The sequence below is a fragment of the Capra hircus genome, chromosome 6 (assembly GCF_001704415.2).
Source record: "Capra hircus breed San Clemente chromosome 6, ASM170441v1, whole genome shotgun sequence".
Taxonomy (NCBI): Eukaryota; Metazoa; Chordata; class Mammalia; order Artiodactyla; family Bovidae; genus Capra; species Capra hircus.
Window position 1 is genome coordinate 85,783,565 of NC_030813.1, and position 12,633 is coordinate 85,796,197.

General features: G+C 36.5%; 1 protein-coding gene across 4 annotated transcripts in view; it reads right to left on the bottom strand.

Annotated features, from left to right (window-relative positions):
* SULT1B1 (sulfotransferase family 1B member 1) overlaps positions 1–12,633 on the bottom strand; it is a 37,582-nt gene that overhangs the window by 8,260 nt on the left and 16,689 nt on the right. For 2 of the 4 annotated variants that reach the window (XM_005681718.3, XM_005681717.3), the window contains 4 exons: positions 12,499–12,627; positions 9,761–9,858; positions 847–973; positions 133–227 (listed from right to left, as the gene is read on the bottom strand). In XM_005681718.3, the coding sequence (XP_005681775.2) occupies positions 133–227; positions 847–973; positions 9,761–9,858; positions 12,499–12,627 (449 nt within the window). The remainder of the gene's footprint in view (positions 1–132; positions 228–846; positions 974–9,760; positions 9,859–12,498; positions 12,628–12,633) is intronic. The other 2 variants (XM_013964698.2, XM_018049535.1) reach the window with 1 other exon arrangement.

A 12,633-nucleotide genomic window follows, 5' to 3' on the forward strand; every position in this document is an offset into this window, starting at 1 on the left:
GGTAAACAGACATGGAAAATAGGCAAAGCAATTATATCATTTGAACTCCATAGATTAATTGAAAAAACTATTAATCCTTTTGCTCCAGGATGTAGTTGAGGAATTTTCTATAATGTATTTCTACTATTTTACCTCTTTCATATCTTCATAGAATAAGAAAAGTATCGGGTGTTCTTCCTTTTTCTTCCACCAGCTTTTAACATGATTAAACCAGGAACCATAGGCCACTAAAACCAGAGAAATAGTTTATTTCCATAAACATTTATCAAACTGAAGATTTGTTTGTGAAAAATAAGTCAAATTATACAAATATTTTGTGGAATTTAGTAATCAAGGAACTGAAACTATAAAATCTATATAAACGAGTATATATAATCCACTACTCATGGATGCACAAATTTCAGATTTCTAAATATATTAATTGCAAAAGAAACATTTCAAATGGAAATACATTGACCTCCAATAGGTTACACTTGGCCACATGCAGGAGAAAACTATTCTTTTATGAAGTACTTATATCACTTGATTATCTAACTACTGTAAATGTATTTAACTAACGATTTGGACAAATAAATTTCTGTTGTGAGTAGGAACTGAGAATGGGTTTTTATCGACTGAAAAAAGATTTGAGAATATTTTCATTAAGCTGATGTTTAATACCAGGTTTATATATTGAATGTCATAGCAAATATTAAATGTATTTGATTTAATTTGAAATGATTTTTGAATGTACTTGTTACTAATTTGAAAAAAGAAGTGTTTTGAAAGGGAAATTCATACTTGTAATGGTTAATATTATTAAAAATAATTTTTAGTGACATTAATTTTTAGCTAAGGCCATCCTACCATTTCCAGTCAAGAATTTCTCTAGATATTCTCCCCAGGTTCCAGGAAGAGGCTGCAAATTATTCATTAAGTCAAAGTGGTAAAATGAGACAGCAACATCCTTTGCATTTCGAGCCAAATAAATGATCTGTAGGGGGAAGATGAAGAAAATCAAATGCATGATATTTTATTTAAGAAAAAAAGTAACTTACAGTAGGCATGTAAAACAACAGATCTGAAATCCATGAAATGAAAAACAGTGAAATATTGACAAAATTAATAGAAAAGAGAAACTTGGTTCTTTTTTTAGAAAATCAACAAAATTGCTAAATATCTAACAAGTCTGACAAAATAGAGAGGACATGTTACTGATAATGAGAAGTCTTTGGATGTGCAGGTGCAAAAGATATGTGGGAAATCTCTAACTTCCTTTCAATTTTGCTATCAATCTAAAATTCTTTAAAAATAAAATCACTGTAGAAAATAAAGTCTGTTAAGGAATAAGGGGGGAGTATTTTTAACAACTTTTCTTTTTTTTTTAATTTACTTTTTACTGAAGGATAATTTCTTTACAGAATTTTGCTGTTTTCTGTCAAACCTCAACATGAGTCAGCCATAAGTAAGTAAGTGTTAGTCGCTCAGTCGTGCCCGACTCTTTGCAACCCCATGGACTGCAGCTCACCAGGCTACTCTATCCATGAGATTTTCCAGGCAAGGATACTGGACTGGGTTGCCATTTCCTTCTCCAGAATCAGCCATCAGTTCAGTTCAGTTCAGTCGCTCAGTCATGTTCGACTCTTTGTGACCCCATGAATCACAGCACGCCAGGCCTCCCTGTCTATCACCAACTCCCGGAGTTCACTCAAGCTCATGTGTATCGAGTCGGTGATGCCATCCAGCCACCTCATCCTCTGTCATCCCCTTCTCCTCCTACCCCCAATCGCTCCCAGCACCAGAGTCTTTTCCAATGAGTCAACTCTTTACATGAGGTGGCCAAAGTACTGGAGTTTCAGCTTCAGCATCAGTACTTCCAATGAACATCCAGGACTGATCTCCTTTAGGATGGACTGGTTGGATCTCCTTGCAGTCCAAGGGACTCTCTAGAGTCTTCTCCAACACCACAGTTCAAAAGCATCAATTCTTCAGCGCTCAGCTTTCTTCACAGTCCCACTCTCACATCCATACATGACCACTGGAAAAACCATAGCCTTGACTAGACAGACCTTTGTTGGCAAAGTACTATCTCTGCTTTTCAATATGCTGTCTAGGTTGGTCATAACCTTCCTTCCAAGGAGTAAGTGTCTTTTAATTTCATGGCTGCAATCACCATCTTCAGTGATTTTGGAGCACCAAAAAATAAAGTCTGACACTATTTCCACTGTTTCCCCATCTATTTCCCATGAAGTGATGGGACCAGATGCCATGATCTTCGTTTTCTGAATGTTGAGCTTTAAGCCAACTTTTTCACTCTCCTCTTTCACTTTCATCAAGAGGCTCTTTAGTTCCTCTTCACTTTCTGCCATAAGGGTGGTGTCATCTGCATATCTGAGGTGATTGATATTTCTCCCGGCAATCTTGATTCCAGCTTGTGCTTCTTCCAGCCCAGCATTTCTGATGATGTACTCTGCATATAATTTAAATAAGCAGGGTGACAATATGCAGCCTTGATGTATGCCTTTCCCGATTTGGAACCAGTCTGTTGTTCCATGTCCAGTTCTAACTGTTGCTTCCTGACCTACATATAGGTTTCTCAAGAGGCAGGTCAGGTGGTCTGGTATTCCCATCTCTTTCAGAATTTTCCAGAAGTTTATTGTGATCCACACAGCCAAAGGCTTTGGCATAGTCAGTAAACCAGATATAGATGTTTTTCTGGAACTCTCTTGCTTTTTCTATGATCCAGCATATGCTGGCAATTTGATCTCTGGTTCCTCTGCCTTTTCTAAATCCAGCTTGAACATCTGGCAGTTTGCAGTTCACGTATTGCTGAAGCCTGGCTTGGAGAATTTTGAGCATTACTTTACTAGCATGTGAGATGAATGCAATTGTATGGTAGTTTGAGCATTCTTTGGCATTGCTTTTCTTTGGGATTGGAATGAAAACTGACCTTTTCCAGTCCTGTGGCCACTGCTAAGTTTTCCAAATTTGCTGGTATATTTAATGCAGCACTTTCACAGCATCATCTTTCAGGATTTGAAATAGCTCAACTGGAATTCCATCACCTCCACCAGCTTTGTTCATAGTGATGCTTCCTAAGGCCCACTTGACCTCACATTCCAAGATGTCTGGCTCTAGGTGAGTGATCACATCATCGTGATTATCTTGGTGGTGAAGATCTTTTTTGTACACCCATAGGTATACATATAACCCCTCCCTTTTGAACCTCCCTCCCATCTCCCTACCCCTTCCACCCCCCCAGGTTGATACAAAGCCCCTTTTTGAGTTTCCTGAGCCATACAGCAAATTCCCATTGGCTATCTATTTTATATATGATAATGTAAGTTTCCATGTTACTCTTTCCATACATCTCACCCTCTCCTCTCCTCCCCCCATGTCCATAAGTCTATTCTGTATGTCTGTTTCTCTGCCCTGTAAATAAATTCTTCAGTACCATTTTTTTGGATTCAGTATATAGTGTTAAAATATGTTATTTATCTTTCTCTTTCTGACTTACTTCACTCTGTATAATAGGTCATAGGTTCATCCAGCTCATTAGAACTGACTTTTTAATAGCTGAGTAATAATATTCCATCGTGTATATGTACTACAATTTCTTTATCCATTCATCTGTCAATGGACATCTAGGTTGCTTCCACGTTCTAGCTATTGTAAATAGTGCTAGGATACATGGATCTCTTTCAATTTTGGTTTTCTCAGGGTATACGCCTAGAAGTGGGACTGCTGGGTCATATGGTGGTTTTATTCTGTTTTTTAAGGAATCTCCATACCATCTTCCATAGTGGTTGTATCAATTTACATTCTCACCAACAGTGCAAGAATGCTCTGTTTTTTCCACACTCTCTCCAGCATTTATTGTTTGTAGACTTCTTGATGATGGTCTTTCTGACCAGTGTAAAGTGATATCTCATTATAGTTTTGATTTGTATTTCTCTAATAATGAGTGATGTTGAGCATCTTTTCACGTGTTTGTTATCCATCTGTATGTCTTCTTTGGAGTAATTTCTGTTTAGGTCTTTTTCCCACTCTTTGATTGGGTTGTGTGTTTTTCTGGTATCGAGTTGTATGAGCTGCTTATATATTTTGGAAATGAATCCTTTGTCAGTTGTTTCATTTGCTATTATTTTCTCCAGCTCTGAGGGTTATCTTTCACCTTGTTTATAGTTTCCTTTGCTGTGCAAAAGCTTTTAAGTTTAATCAGGTCCCATTTGTTTACTTTTATGTTTATTTCCATTACTCTAGGAGGTGGGTCACAGAGGATCTGCTTTGACTTACATCATCAAGTGTTCTGCCTATGATTTCCTCCTAAAGTTTTATAGTTTCTGGTCTTACATTTAGGTCTTTAATCCATTTTGAGTTTTTCTTTGTGTATGGTGTTAGAAGTTTTCTAATTTCATTCTTTTACATGTAGCTGTCTAGTTTTCCCAGCACCATTTATTGGAGAGCCTGTCATTGCCCCATTGTATATTCCTGCCTCCTTTGTCAAAAATAAGGTACGTGTAGGTGCATGGGTTTATTTCTGGCTTTCAATCTTATTCCATTGGTCTATACTTCTGTTTTTGTGCTAGTACCATACTGTCTTGATGACTGTAGCTTTGTAATATAATCTGAAGTCAGGAAGGTTGATTCCTCCAGCTCCATTTTTCTTTCTCAAGACTGCTTTAGCTATTCAGGGTCTTTTGTGTTTGCATATGAATCATGAAATTTTTTGTTCTTGTTCTGTGAAAAACTCCATTGGTAATTTGATAGGGATTGTAGATTGCATTTGGTACTATAGTCATTTTCACAATATTGATTCTTCCTACCCAGGATCAGGGAATATCCTTCCATCTGTTTATGTCATCTTTGACTTCTTTCATTAGTGTCTTATAATTTTCTGTGTACAGTTCTTTTGTCTCCTTAGGTTAGTTTATTCCAAGATATTTAATTCTTTTTGTTGCAGTGGTGAATGGGATTGATTTCTTAATTTCTCTTTCTGGTTTTTTATTGTTAGTATATAGAAATGCAAGTGATTTTTGTATCCTGCAACATTGCTCAATTCACTGATTAGCTCTAGTAATTTTCTGATACTATCTTTAGTGTTGTCTATTCTATGTACAGTATCATGTCATCTGCAAACAGTGAGAGCTTTACTTCTTCTTTTCTGATCTGGATTCCTTTTATTTCTTTTTCTTCTCTGATTGCTGTAGCTAGGACTTCCAGAACTATGTTGAATAACAGTGGCAAAGGTGAACACCCTCATCTTATTTCTGATCTTAGGGGGAATGCTTTCAGTTTTTCACCACTGAGAATAATATTTGCTGTAAGCTTATCATATATAGCCTTTATTTGTTGAGATGGGTTCCTTCTATGCCCATTTTTGAAGAGTTTTAATCATAAATAGGTGCTGAATTTTGCCAAAGGCTTTTTCTGCATCTATTGAGATTATATTATGATTTTTATCTTTCAATTTGTTAATATGGTGTATCACATTGGTTGATTTAATCCTTGCAGCCCTGGAATAAACACAATTTGATCATGGTGTATGAGCTTTTTGATGTGTTGCTGAGTTCTGTTTGCTAAAATTTTGTTGAGGATTTTTACATCCATGTTCATCAGTGATATTGGCCTGTAATTTTCTTTTTGTGTTGTCTTTACCTTGTTTTGGTATCAGGGTGATGGTGGCCTTGTAGGATGAGTTTGGAAGTGTTCCTTTCTCTGAAATTATCTGAAAGAATTTTAAAAGGATAGGCATTAGCTCTGCTCTAAATGTTTGATAAAATTCTCTTGTGATGGCATCTGGTCCTGGGCTTTTGTTTTTAGGGAATTTTTTTTTTTTTTAATCACAGCTTCAAATTCAGTGCTTATAATTGAGTTGTTTATAATTTCTGTTTCTTCTTGGTTCAGTCTTGGAAGATTGAACTTTTCTAAGAAACTGTCCATTTCTTCCAGGTTATCTATTTTTTTGTCATATTGTTGTTCATAATAGTCTCTTATAATCCTTTGTATTTCTGCATTGTCTGTTGAAACCTCTCCTTTTTAATTTCTAATTTTGTTGGTTTGATTCTTCTCTCTTTTTGACTTGATGAATCTGGCTAAAATGTTTGTCAATTTTGTTTATCTTCTCAAAGAATCAGCTTTAATTTTATTAATCTTTACTATTGTTTCATGTGTTTTTTCACTTATATTTGCTCTAATCTTTATGATTTCTTTCATTCTACTAATTTTTGTTGTTATTGTTCTTCTTTTTCCAGTTGTTTTAGGTGTAAAGTTAGATTGTCTGTTCGGTGTTCTTCTTGTTTCTTGAGGTACAATTGTACTGTTATAAACTTCCCTCTTAGAATTGCTTTTGCTCCATCCCATAGGTTTTGAGTTGTATTTTCATTGTCATTTGTTTCTAGAAATTTTTTTATTTCTTTAGTAACCTGTTGTTTATTTAGAAACATGTTGTTTAATCTCCAAGTGTTCGTGCTTCTTGTAGTTTTTTTCTTGTAATTGATATGTAGTCTGATAGCATTGTGGTCAGAGAAGATGCTTGATACAATTTCAATTTTCTTAATTTTACTGAGGTTTGATTTGTGACCCAAGATGTGGTCTATCCTGGAGAATGTTCCATGTGCACTTGAGAAGAAGGTGTATTCTTCTGCATTTGGATGGAATGTTCTGAAGGTATCAATGAGATCCATCTCATCTAATGTGTTATTTAAGACTTGTGTTTCCTTATTAATTTTCTGTTTTGATGATCTGTCCATTGATGTGAATGGCATGTTAAACTTTCCTACTATTATTGTGTTGCTGTCAATTTCTCCTTTTTTGTCTGCTAGTGTTGGTCTTATGTATTGAGGTGCTCCTTTGTTGGGTACATAGATATTTATGATAATTATGTCTTCCTCTTGGATTGATCCCTTGATCACTATGTAGTGTTCTTCCTTATCTCTTGCAATCTTCTTTATTTTAAGGTCTAATTCATCTGATATGAGGATTGCTACTCCAACTGTCTTTTGCTTCCCATTTGCATGGAATATATTGTTCCATCCTCTTACTTTCAGTCTATATGTGTCTCAAAGTCTGAAGCGTGTTTCTTATAGATAGCATATATATGGGTCTTCTTTTTGTATCCATTCAGCCAGTCTGTGTCTTTTGTTTGGAGCATTTAATCCATTTACCCTTAAAGTAATTATTGATATATATGTTCTTATTGCCATTTTCTTAATTGTTTAGGGTTGATTTTGTGGATCTTTTTTCTTCTCTTGTATTTCTTGACTACATAAGTCCCTTTAACATTTGTTATAAAGCTGGGTTGGTGGTACTGAATTCTCTTAACTTTTGCTTGTCTGAAAAGCTTTTTATTTCTCCATCAATTTTGAATGAGATCCTTGCTGGGTACAGTAATCTTGGTTGTAGACTTTTCCCTTTCAGGTCTTCAAATATATCCTGCCATTCCCTTCTGGCCTGAAGAGTTTCTGCTGAAAGATCAGCTGTTAAGTCTTTGGAGTTTCCTTTGTATGTTACCTGTTGCTTTTCCCTTGCTGCTTTTAATATTCTTGTGTGTGTGTGTGTGTGTGTGTGTGTGTGTGTGTGTTTGAAACTTCCCTCATAGCTTAATTGGTAAAGCATCTGCCTGCAATGTGGGAGACTTGAGTTTAATTCCTGGGTCAGAAAGTTCCCCTGGGGAAGTAAATGGCAACCCATTCTAGTATTCTTGCCTGGAGAATTACATGGACAGAGGAGCCTGGCAGGCTACAGTTCATGGGATCATGAGAGTCAGACACAACTTAGCACTATCTTTTTCTTTCTTTGTGTTTAGTCTTTGTTAGTTTGATTAGTATGTGTCTTGGCATGTTTCTCCTTGGGTTTATCCTGTATGAGAATCTTTGTGCCTCTTGAACTTGATTGACTATTCCCTTTTCCATGTTGGGGAAATTTTCAGCTATAATCTCTTCAAACATTTTTTATATCCTTTCTTTTACTCTTCTTCTTCTGGGACGTCTATAATCCAAATGTTGGTGTGTTTGATATTGTCCCAGAGGTCTCTGAGACTATCCTCAGTTCTTTTTATTCTTTTTACTGTATCTGCTCTTCAGAAGTTATTTTCACCATTTTATCTCCAGCTCACTGATTCCTTCTTTTGCTTCAGATATTCTGCTATTGAATCCTTCTAGAGTATTCTTAATTTCAGTAATTGTGTTGTTTGTATGTTTATTCTTTAATTCTTCTAGGTCTTTGTTAATTGATTCTTGCATTTTCTCTGTTTTGTTTTCAAGGTTTTTGATCATCTTTACTATCATTATTCTGAATTCTCTTTCAGATAGTTTACCTATTTCCTCTTCTTTTTTTTTTTTTTTTTTTTGACTTCTGTGTTTCTAGTTTGTTCCTTCATTTGTGTAGTATTTCTCTGCCTTTTCATTTTTTGTTTTCGCTTATTGTGTTTGAGATCTCCTTTTCCCAGGCATCAAGGTTGAATTCTTTCTTCCTTTTGGTTTCTGCCCTCCTAAGGTTGGTCCAGTGGTTTGTGTAAACTTCATATAGGGTGAGATTTGTACTGAGTTTTTGTTTGTTCATTTTTCCTGATGGCCAAGGCTGAGTGAGGTGGTAATCCTGTCTGCTGATGACTGGGTTTGTAATTTTGTTTTGTTTGTTGTTTAGATGAGGTGTCCTGCACAAGGTGCTACTGGTGGATGGATGATGCTGGGTCTTGAATTCAAGTGGTTTCCTTTGTGTGAGTTCTCACTATTTGATACTCCCTAGGGTTATTTTTCTGGTAATCTCTGGTCTTGGAGTCAGTGTTCCCACTCTAAAGGCTCAGAGCTTGGTCTTTTCTGTCCACTTAGCTTCATTTGAAAATGAGCTACTTTAATTAACTGCTCACCACTGTGGCATCAGAGACCAAGCTTGTCCTTCTTCATAGAGGAGACTCCACTTCAGCCTTTCACAAGGTACTCATTCTGAGCCCTGTGGCCCTGGAGTCAAACCATTTCTCCCAAGTTTGACATCATGGTCGAAAATCTCCATGAAATCAAGAATGCATGGCCAGGGGGGGTCAAACTGTCAGAAATACTTGAGCTCTGAGCCAAGCACTGCATTTTACTTGCTGTGTCGCCTTGAGGAATCCACTTGATCTTTCTGAGCCTCTTTCCTCCTCCAAGGCAGAGCCTGAGAATGTAGTAGCCCAGGAGCAAGCCTTTGTGCAGGTCTCCACGCCTGTGTGCTCTGCCCAGCCAGTCCCAGCCCCAGTGCACTGTGAGCTCCCACGGGCACCTGGACAGCCAGGCATGCAGTTCCTGCTCCCAACAACTTTTCATTACAAAGTTCAACAACTTAGAATTTAACAACTTAGATTCCAACATGTGACAAACTAGTAAATGCCAGATAGATAATCTGAATAGCTTCAAAATATTGGGGGGAAAAAAGTTTCCAATTTAAAAGTTTCCCAAAAGCAAATACCCAGGCTCAGATGTCTCACTGAAAAATTTTACCAAACATATAAGAATTGACAACTTTATGTTGAGTTTTCAGAGAAAGTCAGACTATTGAGGACAGCTGGGAAAGAGTAGTAGCAATATTGTGCTGAGACAAGGATTCTGTTCCTACATAATTCTGGAAAATTTGAGTATGTATGTTTAGGCTAAAACATACTGTGTTTTTAAAATTTTAAACACATTCTTATATAGCTCAGTTCTTATGGTAACAGGTGAACAAAGCATTTGAGCAATCACTTTACTATGTGAGTGAGAAAGAGTTAAAAGACATGTTAAAAACTGACTTGCTGTTTAGAGTATACCTTGCAGTTGTTTTCCCAGAAAGATTTAGGAATGAGATAAATTGGCAGATGTGTTTTCACAACCCGGGGTGATGGATTCTTCTCCAGTTGTTCTAAACCTGAGGAAATTTAGTTTGGTTATATAGGTGGATATATATATATATATACTATGTATATACAAAATGAACCTGTTGCTTCATTCTGTCTCCTAACTTCACCAAAAGATTTCTCAGCCTTTTCTGTCTTGTGATTATTTTGCCATGCAAGGTCCTTTAAAGGATCCTCCTACACACATAAATATGAATGTTGGGAATCTGCACATTCAGGTTCCAGAATAAATCTGAGTGCCAGTTTACTCTCCTTCACCTGCTGTATCTCACCTACTCCCTTTCTGGTGATGCTTCACAGACTGGTTCTCCACCCTACCCTCCTCTCTCATCAGTTATCTGATTCCCCTGTTCCTTATTAGTTTGATTCTATCACTTTTTCATTTAATATTTTTCTATGGTTCTGGAATCTCAACTCATTCTGCACTCATTTTGGTTATTTGTCCCAGAATGATCCTTTAGTGCAAGCCTTATCATTTCCTTGCTGACTTCAGACAACTACACAGAAAAAACAACACCTTTTCAGTTGATCCTTGTCTAACTGTAGAAGTAATGAGTTCTAGTAGAGGAGAGAGTATGAATTCTTCTCTTTACACTGATAGACACATTCACCACCATAATAGAGAGAGTATGAATTCTTCTCTTTACACTGATAGACACATTCACCACCATAATAGTGTCTTCTTATACCATGTTTCTAGCAGCATTCGAGAGCCAACACTTTCTTTCAAACCCTTCTCACTTGCCTATAGGACACCCTAGTCTGCTGATTCTCTCTTAGTTCACTGAACGTTCCTAAGAATTATAAGGTTTGCATGATCTGTCCCTGTCTAGTCTTCAATTGTTTTAAATCTCACCTTTCCAATCTTTCATTGTTGTTAATTTTTGGTGGTGGTGATTTTTTTTTAGTCCCCAGACTACCACCCAGCTCTTCTCTGCATCTAGGCCACCATATCTACTCCTTCATCTTCTTGAAATATGCTTCCTCTAGCTGTGTACAAAGCTTTAGGTCTCCATCATGGTCCCTTTCATAGAGCCCTACCTCTGGATATGTTAAACTAACAGTATTCATAAGTTTATTTACTGATTTAATGTCACAATATTATTGTAAGCTCATTGGGGACAGAAAATCCAGTTTACTTATCATTTTATATCTAGTCCATAGATCAGTGCTTAATTCTTTAGAAATACTCAATAAAATTTGTGCAATGAAAAATGAATCATATTAAAAATAAATTTTGTATTTTAAGAATTGGTACTTCTTTATTTAATTACAGCAAGGATCTAAGTTAAGAATTTAATCTATAAAATTTATTTATTTAAAAAATAAAGTTTTGTTACTTACAGGACCTGGAAATTATATAGCACACCTGGTGCCACACAGCAAGGTCATTGGTGGAGAGAGAGTGAGTGGGCCCGGGGTTCTGCTTTTATTTTATTCTGGGGTGGGAGGCCTAGGGTTTTAAGTGCTCACTCTTTAGTGGTGAATTTAAAACATAAAAGCAGAAATTTAAACCACAGGAAGAAAAAAAAACAAGATTTATTAGCAATCACTTTCTTTAAAATAATTGCCTCTTTGAAATTGATGCTTCATTGGCAATCAAAGCATATGTCAGGTACTTGGATTATGAAAAAGAAAAATACGAAACCAAATTGTTAGGTTTTACACTACAGTTGGCCACCAAGAAATTCAGTGATTAAGAAAAAAGAACTTAAGCTGCTTTAGGAAAACAATGCCAGGCTAAATAGGAGAAATTATAAACAGCCTTATAGGGCTGCCAATAAAATATGGAAATGGAGTTGCCCAGTCATGTCCAACTCTTTGCAACCCCATGGACTGTCATCTACCAGTCTCTTCCATCCGTGGGATTTTCCAGGCAAGAATAGTGGAATGGGCTGCCATTTCCTTCTCCAGGTGATCTTCCCAACCCAGGGATCGAACCGAGGTCTCGTGCGTTGCAGACAGGTGCTTAACCATCTGAGCCAAGAGTGTTTAAACAATAAAATATAAAATATAGGATACTCATATACTGCCAAATTTATTAATAATTTTTTTTTTATTTTAAAAGGCATTGGTACTTATTTAGTTGAAGCTTCCTCAGTGGTTCAGCACTAAAAGAATCCACCTGCAGTGCAGGATATGCAAGAAATGTGGGTTTGACTCCTGGGTCAGGGAGATCCCCTGGAGGAGGTCATGGTAACCCACTCCAGTATTCTTGCCTGGAGAATCCTCTGGACAGAGGAGCCGAGTGGGCTACAGTCCATGGGGTCACAAAGAGTTGGACATGCCTGAAGAGACTGAGCATACTCACACATTTATTTAATTACAATAATGTTCTAAATTGAAAAATTAGTCTAATAAATTTTATACAACAGAACTCAGTAAAAGGTAAGAAACTTTTTTATCAGTGAGATTTCTAGTCGTTTTCAATGACAAAATTCTTTTGTCTTTGGTCATTATACCTGGAGGTGCATGCAATGGACTAAACTACAGTTTCTCTGTATACCCTGGTTACTGTTCTACTTGCCTGCTTCTAGTTCATGTTACCAAATACACTCCATTTTTCTTGAATGGAAATCACAAGATACAGTAACTAATATGATACTAATATGTTGCTATAAAATTATAATTCCTGGGTCATTTAAAATTACCTGAAGTCCTTAGTCCAGGAAAAGCCAGTTCCAACATTGGAACTTTAGCAGTTATAACATCTCGCTTACATTTTTCAACATCCCCATCATGTAGAACCATGTCCACAATTTCACTGATCCATGTGGTACCTGTGT